This window comes from Rhea pennata, chromosome 3 (genome assembly GCF_028389875.1).
Source record: "Rhea pennata isolate bPtePen1 chromosome 3, bPtePen1.pri, whole genome shotgun sequence".
Lineage (NCBI taxonomy): Eukaryota > Metazoa > Chordata > Aves > Rheiformes > Rheidae > Rhea > Rhea pennata.
In genome coordinates, this window is record NC_084665.1 from 59,706,406 (window position 1) to 59,722,863 (window position 16,458).

The 16,458-nt window shown below is 39.0% G+C and overlaps 1 protein-coding gene across 3 annotated transcripts in view; it reads right to left on the reverse strand.

The window, feature by feature from the left end:
- Positions 1–16,458, reverse strand: part of CNKSR3 (CNKSR family member 3) — a 58,243-nt gene that overhangs the window by 14,013 nt on the left and 27,772 nt on the right. Inside the window, exons 2-6 of one of the 3 annotated variants that reach the window (XM_062572399.1) lie at positions 15,122–15,285; positions 6,309–6,511; positions 5,491–5,578; positions 2,669–2,710; positions 654–773 (exon numbers count right to left, since the gene is read on the reverse strand). In XM_062572399.1, the coding sequence (XP_062428383.1) occupies positions 654–773; positions 2,669–2,710; positions 5,491–5,578; positions 6,309–6,511; positions 15,122–15,285 (617 nt within the window). The other 2 variants (XM_062572401.1, XM_062572400.1) reach the window with 2 other exon arrangements.

Below are 16,458 nucleotides of genomic sequence, written 5' to 3' on the forward strand. Positions count from 1 at the left end.
CACCTATCTCCTCATTCTTCATTTAGTCCAGCCAAGCTGATCACTTCATTGTGACTAGTGCATTAATAAACAGAGACCCAAAATTTCAAGAATGCATGACTAAGTCAAATCCAGTCACCCAAGGAAAACTATAACCCAGTAAGGCTGTAAAGCTACTTTTAAAAGTGTTTGTTTTTTTTTTTTTAATAAATACAAATGCACTTAAGAATTGAAATTGCCTCTAAGACAGTCTAACATGTTAATTCCCCAGATAGAAATTTCAGCAGGATTTTAATCTCATTTTCTCATAACCAGCTCTCAGCCAAGTAGAATGTACTGAATAAATCAGATTCAGTAATGTTAATACATCCAATACACAGCCACTGAACAGTTAAAAGATTTTCGCATATTCCTGCTAACAACAAACCTCAAACCCCCACAAATTCTTCAATCTTGCTATAAACAAAAATAAAAATGTGTCCTTCAAAAACACAAACTCCCTCCCACTCCCTGATACACTGATATTTATCCTTCGGGGTTCCTCCCCATGCCTCTTGCTATTCCCTACAGGATGTTCATGGTTCTGAAATATACAGCTATACTTATGTATGCAGCAGCTTGCAGGAGTATCTACTAACACTGGGCACATCAGGACACTCAAGACTGGTCCTTACCAGGCCTTCCCCAGGTTTAATGTTAGTTAAATGAACCTCTTCCAGGCAAGCACACTGGCTCATCAACGGGTCTGTAGTTGATCGGATGGCTTTATCACAGATTCCATTTAAAGTCTTCGACTACAATGAAAACACACAAAAAAGGGTTTCAGAAGTTCTCTTCCAGCTTCTTCCTCTTTTGTTTTTCAATAACGGAAAGGAAACTGATTCTAAAACTTGATCCACTAGTACAGCGAAGTTAAAAATCAGTGAAAGAGAAGATTCATTTGTACAGATCTCATCTACAGCATGCTTATCTTCCTACAGGACAGATAATCCTATTCCACTGGTGTCAACTCACTGACTGGTGACAGCACGTACTGTGTTTAAAAAGAAAAATCCAACACACAACACAGCAAAAAAATTGGGTTTGGAGTTTTCTTTGCCCAAACATAATCCATTAAAATAATCAAATACTTTGATGACTCCTTCTGGCAACAACTAGCACTTTTTCATAGTGTTCTTTATTTTTATTATGAGAATAAAGTAGGCTATGGGTCATTAAAAATGACAGTGCTGACCACCAACTTACATGCACAAAGTTCTACAGTATAAGATAAGACATCTCATATTTAAGCGTTTCAGAATTACTTCTCTCCTTCGTGCCTCTGAGCTGACCTCTTCTGGAATGCTTACGCAGGCAAGGTTCGTATTTCCTTTTGACCAAAACATAATTGATCCTAAGCCAGCATTTTAACTAAAGACAAATTCTGACCTTTGTGTGTATAAGTAAAGTTAAAGGGAGAAGGGATTTGTCTTTTAAAAACTTTTAAGCATCAGAATGGCTAATTACTTAGAATAAATGTTGTAGTTGAAAAATCTGTGGCTTCTCTAAACTCACAAATTTCACCAGTGCCCCACTGTGTTTTGGGTCTTGACGTAAACTGAAATAATACTTGAACTCAAAGTAGCTTACAAAACCGAAAAGGAGAGGGGAGGAAGGTTTACTACACAGTAGACTAGTTACTTATAATCTATTTGGGAACCAGCAAGGTAAGCCACATTCACAAGGGGATTAGAATTCTTTGCTCAATACAGATCCGTAATTAAGCAGCAGTGTGGGTGGGGGAAGCTGTCTTGTAGGAAGACAGTTCTTTGGGATCACAATGGTCCCTGGAAACAATAGTTCCAACCGTTCTTTTTGTTTTGTTTTAAATCAGATTTGTAGAGCAGCAATAAAATAAATCAAAACAATGCTTAAGTGTGAATACGAGGAACTGCTCAAACAAGGGAATTCCAAACAACAATTCCTATTCCAGAGTGGGTGTGCATAAAAGGAAAGAAGCAAGCAGCAAAAAACTCCCTTTTACGTGATCTCATTATTTATGGACCAAATTATTTTTAGTTATTGTGCTACTAAATTCCTAAGCATCTATGACCTAGCGGAAGGCCTTATCAAAGAGCACAGCCTGGTTCATGTCAAAAGCAGGAAGCGATGATTAACTGTTACAAAATACAAAAAGCATTCCATTACGTTCTTCATTTGGTCACAAGGCTGGTTCAAACAATTTTGAAAACTTAAATCTTTCAGGCTCAAGTACAGTTAGACATAGAATTTTAGTTCTGCAGGCAGGATGGTTCTTTTAGAAGATGACTCAAAATAAGGCACAGTAGCTGCTTATTAAGGCACTAAATGTCTCGTGATGCATATCACAGGCAAACTGGTTTATTTAGTCTACTATCATTCTACAATACTATCCTCCCTTTAAAATCTGAAGTCTGCATTCTCTTGAAAAAAGTAGTTATGCAATGAAAGTTTAAGGAATACCTGACCTCATGCTGTACGCATGCTACCTACTGATTCACAAAATTTCATTAATTTCTTCTACAGTAAAAATTATTCATAGAACAACCCAGAGATGTTTAACTTGATTGATGCATATGGATTGTACCATGTTATCAGTATAATTAGTGTAGAAGCCACTGAAATCAGTGCGAATGCATGAAGCTGAATTTCCACAGAAATGGATACTTACTACAGTTTGAACTTTATCTTCCATATCAGCCACAGTGCAATCCTAAAACAAAACAAAAAACATTTTAGCCTTGATCTGAAATAGACTGCTCATGCTGCAGGGGTTAATCAGATTAGTTTCACCTGGTAGGGCTCAAGTGTACTGTTAAACAACAATTTTCTGGACATGCTAGAAAGTAGTAATAAACCTTTAAAACTAAGGGAACACGGCATTCAATTACAGCTGCAGACTTTTGCAGAAAAGCAGAGCCAGGCACAGTGAAACTTTAAGAAGGCAAGGCACAGAGGTTTGCCCTACACATTATAAACACTGATTCAGGTGCTCCTTCTATTCAAGGCATCAAAATGGATTTAAAATATATTTGTCAAAGTAGCATAAGTGATTTTTAAAATATGCTATTAATGACATTCATGAAGGCCAGGGGACTGCATTATTTACACAGCTCAGGTACAAAAGTCTTTGAACTGACACAAGTTCATTTAACAGAATACAGAAGCAGTCATTGTTCTCTGTAAGAACAGCTGAACTAGAGAATTGCATTAGATTCCCAATTAGAAAGTTAAACAGTAGATAAATAATGAAACAAGATTTACAGTATTTAGAAGGTGTGAGGAAAAAAAAAAGCCCAAGCATTTAAACTACCTGAAATTCCAAGATACTGGTCAGTAACATCTCAGTCCGTACAACTATCTGAGATAAACGTTTAGGAGCAGTGAATTGAAAACTGAAGCTGTTCCATACCTCTGATCATTCTTGACCTCTTTTCTGTTCCTTTTCTAGCTCTATATTGTGCTTTATAAGATGACCAGAAAAACATACAATCCTCCAAATACAGACACACTGAGGATATATAAAATAGCACAGCTATGTTTTCATAATAATTTTTAACAACCTATTCACGGTCACGATAACCGCTAAGGACTGATGTCACATTTTCTACGGCCTACCACAAAAAAGCTTCAACATCTTTCCTAAACACTAATACGAAATTTAGATTTCACCACTGTGAATCAGCATTATTCTTCTCTGCTAAACTTATCTGTATTGATCAGTATGGAATGTCATCTATCACCATGTAGTCCACTTACTTAACTGCAAGACCCTTCTGCGCTTCTTCAGTTTCATCTACACTGGTTACTATTTTATCTGCAAAGTTTGCCATAAAACTGTAAGAAAGAGTGGACTGTGTTCCTTGCATCCATGCACCTGGACTGAAGTGAACTGGAATCTTACTGCCTTCCAGTCTGACCTTATTATTCATTCCTTTCTACACATCATTTATGATTATGCAGAGCAGCAGAGGTCTCACGAAAGCCATATCGCTCTCTCTTCTCCATTGTGAGAGCTGACCATTTACTCCTACACTATATTTCTTAATAAGACTTAAAAGCTTTTGATATCTAAAAATGCACCTAAAGTTTTATCAACCAGTCTCTCTTTTCCATGTGGGTGGATTTTCACATAACGAATTCATTTGCAGTATCCCAGTATGAAATAGTGCTGACTCTTCTCCATGAATATTTTTTTCCTTCATATACAATTCCCTTCTCTATTATAGCTCATATCAAATCGGTAGAGAAGTACTCTGATGCTTTTATAAAAGGCTAGGGTTGTATTTGCCAACTTCCATTCCTTTGCCATCAAAGGCTGATTTAACTGACAGATTAGACACCATTTTTAGTAGTTTTATTAACGTAGTTCAGTAATTTCATATCTCAGTTCCTGTACAGCTCTTGGGTGAATACCATCCGGTACTGGAAAAACTTACTGCTCTACTTCACAATCTGCAAATCTGTAACAGTAAATCACTGACTTTTACAACTGCGCATGCAGTGCCCAAGGAAGACAGGCAATCAACAGCAAGCCGAACCTGTGTGCCTTTAAAGTTATAGTGTCCAGTTACTATTCTTTCACAATCCAATGTGTATAACTGGGTGTCACCACAATTACAACACACAGGACTTCTCTGTCCTTTGATATCATCCCCCCAAAAAAGGCAGTGAATCACCTACTTCACAGGACATGTTTCTTCAAAGTTTTAACAACTATATGGCCATGAATTGATAGTTTTGAGCAAACTCTGCAGGAGCTGAAGTATGCATATAGTGGTGCTCCATCAAAACAATGGCATATGGTCAGAACAGTTTAGAAGCCAAGCAGTATTAAAACAAGAACAAAATGACAGTTTGCCAAGAGTCACACAGGTGCTACGCACCCTTTTAGCTATTCCCAAACTAAGTATTCATCATACAGCTGAAAAATAGAAAGTTTTGAAACACAGCGCCAGGGTCTCACATTGCCAGGCAGCAGGAATGCAACTAGGATTCATATCATAAAGGCAGCAGCTCCTTACATTACATGCAGCATTTCCCGTCTGAAGGCTACAATAGTACATATGGAACAAAAAGAACCGAAAAGTATTAGACTATAGATATAGTAGCCAATGGAGTCATTCAGATTGTAGTTTTATTTATTAAAATTAACACTAGTAACGTTATTTGGAGCTGAATAATTTTCAAACGCAGAGCAACTATTTCAAAAGCGTAAGCATCTTCCCATTAAAGCTCAAGAAAACATGAAACAGCAGTCACTGCAGATGCGGTCAGCAATAGCAAAATTGAAACTAAATGAACAAAAACCCCAACCTTAGAAAAATGAGGAGAGTGCAACAGACCTTCACAAGCTTGTTCAAGCTTTGAAGAAAGCTGACAGTTCCGGATCTGTCTTCCAATTCATACTCTGCACACAGTTAGCACAACTACTTCCCCAACACCCACCTTCCTTCCCTTCTGGAAAGCAAAGGGGAAAAGTAGTCAGCTGACCTTCTGAACAGTAGTAGTGAGATCCAAGCAAAGTTGAATGATTCTGTTCTTCATTGAGGAAAAGTCAGCTATACCTGTGAATGGGGCCCTGTAACAAGACAAAATTCTAGGGTAAGCTGCCGGCAACAGGGTACAGGAGAGGACTAGGTGAGAGGCACGAGTTGTTAAATGTCATTGCCAAGAAACAGAACCAATTCTTAGCTGGAAAATAGCACTATTGCAGGATAAAAGCTCTCCTTGCTGACAGTCCTCATGCAGGACTCCTCCTCTACTCCTAACCTTTCTTCTCAGGAAAGCTGGCAAAGCGCTTGAGAATTTACGTTCACCCATTATCCTGTCCAGCATCACGGCCACAACACTACCAACACTGTTGCCTGCTTGCTTCCGCTGCAGCTGTCACAAAATAGCTCCTGCTCTTGCCAGGAGGGGAGGGAGGAAAAAAAAAAAAAAAAAAAAAAAGCAGAGGGAGTCTCTTCTGCTGCTCAGTTTTTCAAATAATGGAGCTAAGACCCGAATTTCAGTAAAACATTAAAAATTCTTTTAAATGGGATCTGCTGATGACAACTGATTTAGAAGGTGAGAATGGGAGAGGAAGAAGTCGTGCATGTTAGTAACATGCCTTGAAAACAGAACATCTCCCCTGATGGGACAATTCCCTTTATAAACACCAGCTCAGATGCAATCTTAACCATTTCATCGGTTCTAGCAAAGGTGAAAGCATAGGAGTAGATACCCTAGATATCTTAGCAGCTAGAAACTTCCTGGCATGGAAAAATAATTCATTATAGTAGTAAATGAAAATATAAAGTCTTTATTACCTGTCCAGCCATGCAAGCAAGGCTTTAGCAGCACCAATAAGCTCTACCACTGAAGTAAGGAATTCATTGGGGGGCTTGCGCGAGGTATTCCCATCATAATTTGAACTTTTTCTTCGGCTGCTGATGTAATTCTGCAGATTATTGGATGATGCTCGCAGTTTGAGAACCAAGTTCTTCATGTTGTCTGTTTCAAGGCCATAGTTCTGCAAGAAATATTTTAAAGTTTGATAAATCTCCGTATCAAGATCCCATTCATCATACCACAAGCTAAAAACTCATTTGGAATTAAGAATTTGAGAATCTGTCCACATTTTACCCTTCTCTTGGGGTGGGGTGGGGGGAAGATATAGGTTGCATAAAACTTTGAGAAAAGTTCTCAAGCCTAATCAGAGAAACTGCCCAAGAAAATTGGTCTTTAAAGGAAATATCAAGGCCTTAGAAAGTGTATGCCCTTAATCTTTAAGTTGTTATTACCTTTCAATGCTTTAGCTTCAAGAAAAGACAGGAAATCTTTTTGTGATGTTCCTGTTGCATTTAAGTAGGAAGAAAGTGGGAATCAGGCCTAAACTGAAAGCACAGTTTTAATAAGCAATAATTAAGTTTCTGACTACACAGACTGAGTAATGTTTCATGTACTGCTAAATAAACAGCATACAGATTTAGAGTCAAAAGCCATAAAAAGAGAACGGCTGACCTCTGGTCCATACAGCCTGGTACACTTTATCAGTCCATGAGCAGCAGCTGTTAGTCAGGAAAGAGTGTAAGCACATATATACACCAATACTCCCACAGAACATTTTCTCAGCAACCAGCTATCTGTAGGCTCAGCAGCCCAAGGAAGAAATGGTGGTCTGCTTTTATTTCTTCCATAAATTCCAGAAATTCAATTCCTATTTTGAATGCACGTGAAATTTAGCACCCTGTGGCCAGGCATTGCACAGATTAGCTATTTCCCTTGGTATAGGGGAAGTTTTCTCGTTCTTTTGTTTGCTTGTTTGTTTTTGTCTGGGTTATTGGCAGGATAAATCAATGCTACCTTCATTTGATTCACTAAGTTTTTACTGAAAGAATAGTTTCACTACTCACTTTTTCCATGAATATTCAAAACTGAAGAGTGTAGGACTTGTTGATATGGAAAAGACTGTCTATACAATTACTTTGCAAGTTATCCCACGCTACAGCCACTAAAAGATACTTTTGTGGGTGCCAAATCCCCTCAAACTTTGCTTAGGCTAATGAGATTTAAGGACATTCTACAATTAGAATGAAGTCTCAAAGTCCTATCAGATGTTGTTTACCTTTCAAAAGTAGCTGGAGCAACAGAATTGCTTTTTTTAAAAAAAAAAAAAAAAAATAAAGGAAATTAAAGGCTGTTTTCTCTTTAAATATTTTTTATATTGTGGTATACAAACAGTAAAGTTGCATTTCATTCACAACTAAAGACAAGTTTAAATTGGCAAGAGATAAAAACATCTACAGGAAACATGTAATTTCACTATCAACAGCAAGAATAAATATTTGGATCACAAGTTTTCAGTAACTGTGTTCTTTGACTACAGTAATATATTTATGTGCAAGTTAATGGACTGCAATAACACTACATAGCAGTTTTAAGCAATAAGAGTTTATATGCTTACAATGAGACAATCATGAGCACTATACCTTTTTTAAAGGTAACTCAATTTTTATGTCAGGATTTTCTTGTTGTGCTGTGCATGCGCGCATGTGTGTGCATGTAAATTTGCTTTTGAGTGCTCCCACCCTGCAAAACCACAGTGAACTTTTTCTGAAAATGAAGTCCCTGTCAATGCTCTTTCACATTGAAACATCTTTCTACAATCCTCTCAAAAAAAAAAAAAAAAAATTACAGCCTTTCTCTGCTCTTTTGCTGCCACAAATTCTTGTGAACAACCTCAAAGTTTCCAGGTTTTATCTTGTTCTTTCTCCTACCCTCCTCAAAAAACCCTAAAGCAACTAAACCTTAACACCATTCAACTTGGAGTTCCAAGAGTTCTCAAGTCCTCCACATAGGGTCACAGCATCACCCAGGTGAGAAAGGACCTCAACAGGTCTCAGTCCAACCCCCTGCTCAAAGCAGGGCCAGCTGTGAGCTCAGGTCAGGTCAACTCAGGGCTTTATCCTCTCGGATCTTGAAAACCTCCAGGGATGGACACTGCACCACCTCTCTGGGCAGCCTGATCCACAGCCAGACTGGCCTCAGGGTGAGAAAGTTCTTCCCTTAAACCCTGTCTCGACTTGTCTCGTCTTAACTTCTGCCCAGGATCTCCTGCACTCCCATCATGCACTGCTATTCAGACCCTGGCCCTGATTTCTTGCTGAGCTGCCTGCAGTTTTTGGGCTATCGTGAACTCCCTCCAGCTGGATCAGCCCTGCTCCCTCAGCCTCAACCATCTTGGTGACCTTCTGCTGAGTTCAATTCAGTCTGTCAGCGTCTTTCCTGTGCTGGGTGGGTGGAAGGGAAGGGAAGCACACAAACCTGCATATAGTATTCTAGATGTAGACTAACAAGTGCTGAGTAAAGGGAAATAATCACTTCCCTCAATCTCTTGGCTGTGGTCCCATTCACATGGCCCAGGATGCTTTCAACCTTTGGTGCCAAGGCACACTGCTGGCTCACGTTCCATACTTATTTGTAAGAGAAAAGAAACAAGTCAATGGATATCTTAGTCCTCCCTCCCAAAACACAGGATTTCTCATCCTCTCCCCCCCCCCCCCAAAAAAAAAATAAAATAAAAATCAGGCATAACACCATTATTTCTACCTGCTTTCTAATTGCCAGACCAAATATAAGTAATTCTTCATAAAGACCACTGTCAACCTCTTTTTTGTTTATGGACCACTATCATTTCCATGGTCAAAACTCCATAGTAACGTCTAAAATATTTCAGACTAAAAACGTTATGGAAAGTGACATAGAATCCTTGCCCAAAAAACATACCAGTATAAAGAGGAGGTTTCAGCTACCCAGCTGCCTTTAAAATACCTATCACCTCCTATGGATAAGAGCCCAGCGGGTGTCAATTACACAAGCATCCCCTCTTCCCCCCAAGAGCTCTTGGCAAGGAAGTACTGTTAAAGTACAGCCAGGAGTAGGGGTTGAGAGGATATATCCAAGAAAATAAACACTGCTGCAACAGCAAAAGGATATCCTTAAATTTTCCAGCATTACAAAGAGGGAAAAACTTGGACTAATAAACAATATTAAAGTACTTGCACACTGCCACGTATAAACTCATCACTTCTGTGTATCTGTACAAGCATTTCCTACAGCTCCAGGAATCCACAATTGCACATCTCACTGGACATTACAGAGAAGACGACTACTAGGTATCTTCCCGCATCTCCCTTAGTGTGGATTGAGTCAGGTTCAATATTTCGCCCTCATTCTTGGTTTCAGTGAAATACCAGAATGAACATTTACATCACTTTGGCCCTTCATCTTCCTCCAGTAACTTTTTGAGTGAATTTATGCCCCATTAAATTGATGGTTTTTATTTTCAGAACACTTTGCAAATATCAACCAGTCAATTACCTTCAGGAAACTGAGGGGGAAAAAAAAGATTCTTTAGCTTTATAAAATGGGAAAACTACATATTCAGTAAGTCACCAAGAGCTAAAGAATTAGGTATTACAAATGGACTCAAATAATGCAGTCTCTGGAGATGAAGAACTACAGCTATGACTATGAAAGGTGTCCCCAGCAGTCTAGCACGAGCACACCACAATCAAGCTCTCCAGTCAGTGTGGAGGCTCCTAAACACAAAAAAAGCCTCCTCCTGTCTCCCAGAGACTGTGTGGAGCCCACCCAAGATATCTAAAACACCAGCGAGTGCTCTAGGGAAAGACCTGGCTCAGAACTATGCTCGCCTAGTGCAACAGAAAGTGTATAGCTCATCAGTGCAGGCGACTCTCTGGTTGGCCTCAAGAAGTAAACCCCCCAGGAACAAAGGATCACCACCATCCAAATCACCTTCTACTTCTGAAAAACAAGCTGGTTTTCTAACCTCTTGCTCTAATGTACAGGAAGAATTGCCATTCCATAAAATACACCCATGCCATCCTGTACATTTCTCTTCACTGACAGAGAGGTAAAACAATCAATATTAGCCAAACATGTGTGTGGTGTGTGTGTTTGGGCTGTGATTTTGTCCGAGATGACACTACCTTGACCACCTGACAGACAACCTACCACCTACTACCGCTCCTTCTCTTGTGGCACTTCTGCTTGTCCAAGCTAACCATTCAAAAAAATATATATAATAATAAAAAAAAACTTTTTATTAGTGTTAGTTTTCAGCTGGTTTAGCTCCCTGAAGTAACTCACCTCAGGGTCAGCTAAGTGCAAGCACAAAGGATCACTAAGCAGAGGATGGCAAGATGGTAGAGACTGCAGCTGACTTACATTAATTTAAAATGCCACTGAGCTGTAGCCTCAATTTGCAACAGATAGGAATGCTGATAGTGTGGCAGTTATGGCACACAGTGTATAAGCCTTCACAACAACACTAGGTGAAGTGCAAAGTTGAGCAGTTTTTTTTTTGGGTCCTGAAGTATTTCTACAAAACTGGGGCTACAATATTTAACAGATTATTATTTAAACAACCAAACGGTTTTATGTGCTGCTCATGAACCAGAAGCACGTTACATTTTCCTATCGCTCCTGATTTAAAACATCAAAGTTACTTTCATCAAAATATAGACTAAAGCCAGTGGTCAAGAACACTATGTTAAACATTCCTACCTTGTTACTCATTAACCTGCGCAGCCACGTGCAAGACTAGAGCTTGAAAAAGATATTACAGGGGTATGGCTGCAAAGAGAGAACACGAAAGAAAAGGGAGAACAAGAGAAAGAGAGCAAATATGCACATGTGCACAAGAGCATGCCTGAGCGAGAGCACTCTTTCAAAGCCCCATTATATTGAATGCAAAATAATACACTGACTAAATAATTGCTCAAGTTCAGGCAGCTGGGGGGGAGGGGGAGAAAAACGTGTTTAGCCAAAGCCAAAGGAGCACAGCAGTCGTGCTGCAGCTGCCTTGGAGAGATCTACACCTCTGCTGTTGCCAAGGGCAGTCTCACCTTCCCCTTCAGTCATGCTCACCTGCCATAGTGCAGCAAGATAGATCTACTGGTTGATCCAACCGAAAACCAGCCTTGAGGAGAATAAAGAAATAATAAAAACGGACTGAACACCTGTTAGCTAATCCAGCTCCTTGTCTGCCTACATTAGCATTAGTGCTAATACAAGGTATTCTTAAAGCCACTAGCTCCTGTTCTCTTAACAAAAATGCATCCCAAGGAACCCTCTCAAGTCTTAAATCTCTCAATGAAGAGCACTAAATTTAACCTGAGACCTCCAGAAAACTGAAATCTTATGTAGCTGCACATACACATGGTGCTTTTGACAAGCAATAGCCACAAAGACCTGCATTTACATGGATGTAAGCTACACAGGTTGGAATTTAAAGTGCCTTTGTACGTTCTAGATCAATTTTGCAAGTACCTTTTACAGGGATGACAACAGTAAGATTTTATAATACACTATCACGTAATTTCTTGGTAGGATGATCTTGTGATATATTTTGCTCCACTACAAATATGCTTGCAGAATGTTACTACCAGTGAAATTAAAGCACACAAAGTGAAAAAGTGTGTGTGTGTGTGTGTGTCTGTGCATGTGTCTGTGTTGCCTGCAAAACAAAATCTCTTCCTGCTCAAACCAAGGACAGTCAGCTGCCTTTCTTTTTTTCTTTTAATTTCAGATTCTCCCATCGTACAGCATAGTTAAAAGTTCAGAAACCTAATTCAAAGAACACATTCAAGTGAAACTATTTGTGTACAATTTCCTGTTAATGCTTGCATTGTTTTACCTTTGCTAAGCCCAGAGAGATGCATCTACTCATCAAGGAATGATAAGTAAGAATTCACCACTGCTTTAGAAGCTTTTTTGTCCCAATGTCTTCACTTATTTTCCGGATCCTTGCTCCTGCTGTTGTAGTTTAGTATGAGATTAAAAAGCAAACGTATGTATGCATGCATGCGTGCATGTATGTTTGCTTTCCTCTCCCCCAAATACTTCAGTCAACTAGGGAATGTCTTCCTCCCACCCCTGCTCTCCCCCAAGCAAATACTGTCATACTTCCTCACCATTTTACACACACAATTTAGAGACGCTCAAGTCGATGTGTTTTTCCCCTCTGGGGAGTTCAGTTTCCTTAACACGTCCTTTAACTCTTAAATAAAAGCTTTCACCACCTGTTCAGAACAGTTTATTAGGTGAGCTCAAGAGCAACGGAGACGTGCGCTCATAGGCAACCTTCACCTTTTACCCTTCTCACTGCCTCTTCAGCTGCAGCTTTGCTGCCTGTATTGATGCTAAGACAAGATGAGGGAACACTGCCTAATAACCAAAACAGCTGAAGAGATGAGTACACAAGGTACTGCCAAGTGCATGAAGGAAACTGAGAAAGATGCATTCACTTTAGTATTTCAGTTATATTGCCTCTAGAGATTGTCTACTGCAGCAGCAAGCACTAAATTGCAGACACGTCATTTTCAGCATGACAGTGTAGCAGAGCTCATGTCCTGCAGAGAGCTCTATCTCTATAGTCTAAAAATTGTATTTGGTGTCATTTCTTAAGGCACACATTATCTGCACACTGTACCTTTTCCATTGACATGAGACTGGAAAGTTCTCTAAGGTCAATGCTTGAAAAAAGTTACCATGTCAGGAGACAGACGCCCCAAGAACAGCTACGTCCACTGCCTTTAGAGGCTCAAGAGTTCTTGCAGCGTGAGGGAAACAAAACGCCTATCTGACAGAAGCTCAGCTGAAAGCAAATCCTTTAAGGAAAAACTGAACAAAAAGCAAAATTTTCTCCTGGATGGGGGAACTCACCAAAAAAACCCCACCACAACCCTTGTTTTCTTGCAATAGGGACAACTTTCAAAAGCTGACCTCAGGCTGGCTTGGACAATGAGACACTTCCACCGTGTGAACTAATGGAATAGTGAAAATCTCAAAAGAAAGTCTTTCACACGGTCCTGGCTTTTTAATTTAAGGTCCCCAAATTTAGAAAAATGACATCAAAAAAAAAAAAAAGTATCAATACCCATATCTGTTTTCAGAAAACACAGATAGGAAAAAAAAAAAAAAAAAGTTTCTCTCTCACATAAAAAGCCACAGAATAAAAAAAGTCGGCTGTCACTAGAACTGAAAACATACCACCTCCTCAGGAACCAGAAAGAAGAAGAAAAAAAGAAAAAAACAACACTGACATTCTGTAACAATCTTCTTCTTAAGACTCCAAGGGAAGGGACCATCAAGAAGGTGACAAAGGGCATAGCTAGAACACAGGAATTCTTACTCCGCCTCTTACAAGCAAACAAGGACATTTCAGATACAATACACGACTTCTAATGCATTAACTTGAACTGCTTTTGACAAAGGATTTCTAGAAACGAGTTTGAGGTCAAAACTTCTGTCTACAAAGGAAATTAGAAGGAAATTGTAGGAGATAATACACAGCTTTAGGTTCTGGCAGTCATCCAGCTCCAGCCATTTTATTCTAATATTTTAAAAAGCAAGAGGAAAAAAGTGCCTTCAGGGGCTGCCACATCCATTACTTCAGTCAAGACTGTATACAACATGCAGTAAATTTTCTAATTCAGCAGACTCCTTCATTCACTTGAGAGATTATCCCCTCCCACAGCATGAATTGTATTTCAGGCTAATTCAGTTCTTTTATTAGATTTTCAACTTAAATGTTAAAAGAGAGTTGATGCATCAAATATTGAAGAGCAAGCAAAAGGTTCTGCAATGTAAAAGCTATTTTTCAGGAAACATTTGCAACTATTTTATTAAATATACTTCCTTTAGTACAGGCTATCCAATTTGTTCTTGGTTTATCAAATACATATGACCTCTGTAGCACCTTTCTGCAGCAGAAAAAAAAGCACGTATCACACAGGCAATAAAGACTCTCCATTTTAAGAAGAATATGCTCTGTGCTGCAAGCCTTGCATAATGAATGGCATGCAGGCCAGTAATGGCAAAAGCATTGCAGGGCATTCTTTCCCACCGTCCTCAGTGATGTAATTGTATATACCTCTGGCGCTCACTCATTGCACTACATCAAACACGTTTTCAAGAGCATGTCCAAATCTTGGCCTTTAAAAATAAAGCCTTTACTGATGATGCTGCAGAGCAAAATAAACTGAAATATATTTATTCTTTTCAGAGTATGTTTGCGTTAAAAAAAAAAATCTATGCAGTTATACATCAGGAGTAAGGTAAAGGAACAGCTTAAGTTCTGAATCCAGTGAGCTGAACTCACTCTGTCACTAAGTTATCAAAACATTCCTCAATTAACATATTTCTTCACTTTCATGCGGACTACAGAATTGCTAAACCTACCTCAACTGATGTGAGCAACTATTAACAGCTGTCATTTCAAGAGCATGTCTTATTTTTTATGACAAATTCACTTTACTCCATAGCAATTTTAATCACTCTATTCACTAACAGGAATCACAAAAACCTAATAGTGCCACCTAAATAACTTCTTTCCTTAGAAGTACAACCAAAAAAATCAGCATTGCCTCTTACCAGGAAAGGAGCAAGAGCTACTAACACATGGTTTGCCACAATTAAACAAATTCTTATTGTTTTTCACATCATACTGAAAGAAAAGCAAGACAGGTACACTGTTTTTATAAGGCTTGCCTTAGCTATTCACAAACACACCCTTTAAGGAATTCTTTACGTCTGTGTTCACCATTTAACTAACCAGCGCACACAGGAGATCCACAGCCTCTAGAACAAGTTCTTGGTGTCCAATTCGCGTGATACCCAAGTCTTCAAGATCCTGGTGGGAAATCTGTAACAGCTGCTCACCATTTATCTTCTCCCGTTCAAATTTATGGACATACTGCTGCAGGCAATCATCCAGGCCTACCAAAGCACAAAAGAGAGAAAGAGACACAGAAAAGGGATGTGATTGCAATTTATCTCTTTTCTTCCCCTTCTTCCCCTCAATTTAAACATACAAAAACTATGCAAGGCACAAGCGGCAAGTGCAAACAATATATATAGTGCCAGATTATGAATGAAATATGCAGTCAGACTGAAGAGTGGAAGTTGCACCCCAAGGGCACAGAAAAGGAGCGTGCAGGTTTTGTGGATCTTTGGGTTACCTAACCCAATGCACAACCCCCTTGCTTCTTGTGGAGCAAGCTAAGCTGCGAAAGGTGTCTCTCCAGTGTCAGCATAGGTAAAGCTAGGAGGAACACAGATGGACTGTACTATTAGATTAACCCAAACCCTGAGGGCAACCAAAACCATTAAGAAAGAGAGAGAGAGAGAGATGATATATATGTATGTAAAATAAGGAAAGAAAACGGACCTTGCCCAAAGTCTAGTTAAAAAAAGAAAGAAAAAAAAAAAAAGAAAAAGAAAACCCATTACCCCTATCCACACACATATAAGAGGGCTCAGTGATGAGAGGAAAAGCGAACAATGAAAGACAAAGCAATCAAAATGATGTTGGGTTTGGGTCTCGTTATTCCCTTGATTTGAGGCCCTACAGCTTCCTGAATCCACCATTCTTTCCCTTTTGCTAAGGGTTAAAGGCATACATCTAAAAGAAATCTAATTTACCTTTGCTTTTACAAAGTATTTTAAAAACCATTTAGAGCACTGCATCTGTCACATCAATATCCCTACTTTATATTGCAATTATATGATCCTGTTTTCTACAGTGTTTCTCCCTTGTATTGAGCACAGGGTCTTTTGGAATAGAGGGAATGAGTAAAAGACAAGAAAATAGGATTAACACGTCAAGCTTAGTTAACTGAATGAAATAAAACGAAGCAGAGAAATGCTTTCTCTAATCAGTTTAAGCAATAATCTAGGTGAAAACATTTGGGTGGATGTGTTTTTTAATGATGATAGGATAGTCTTAATGTCCAATTTCACTTCAACATAGCATATAAATAAAACATTAGCTAGAGCAAAAGAAACATCCAATTAGGTCAGTTTTATACAAATACATCAAGTTCATTGATAGTAGTTGACACAAGCAAAAATTCCAACTTACACATTTCACGTGTACTTTGTAGCAGCCAC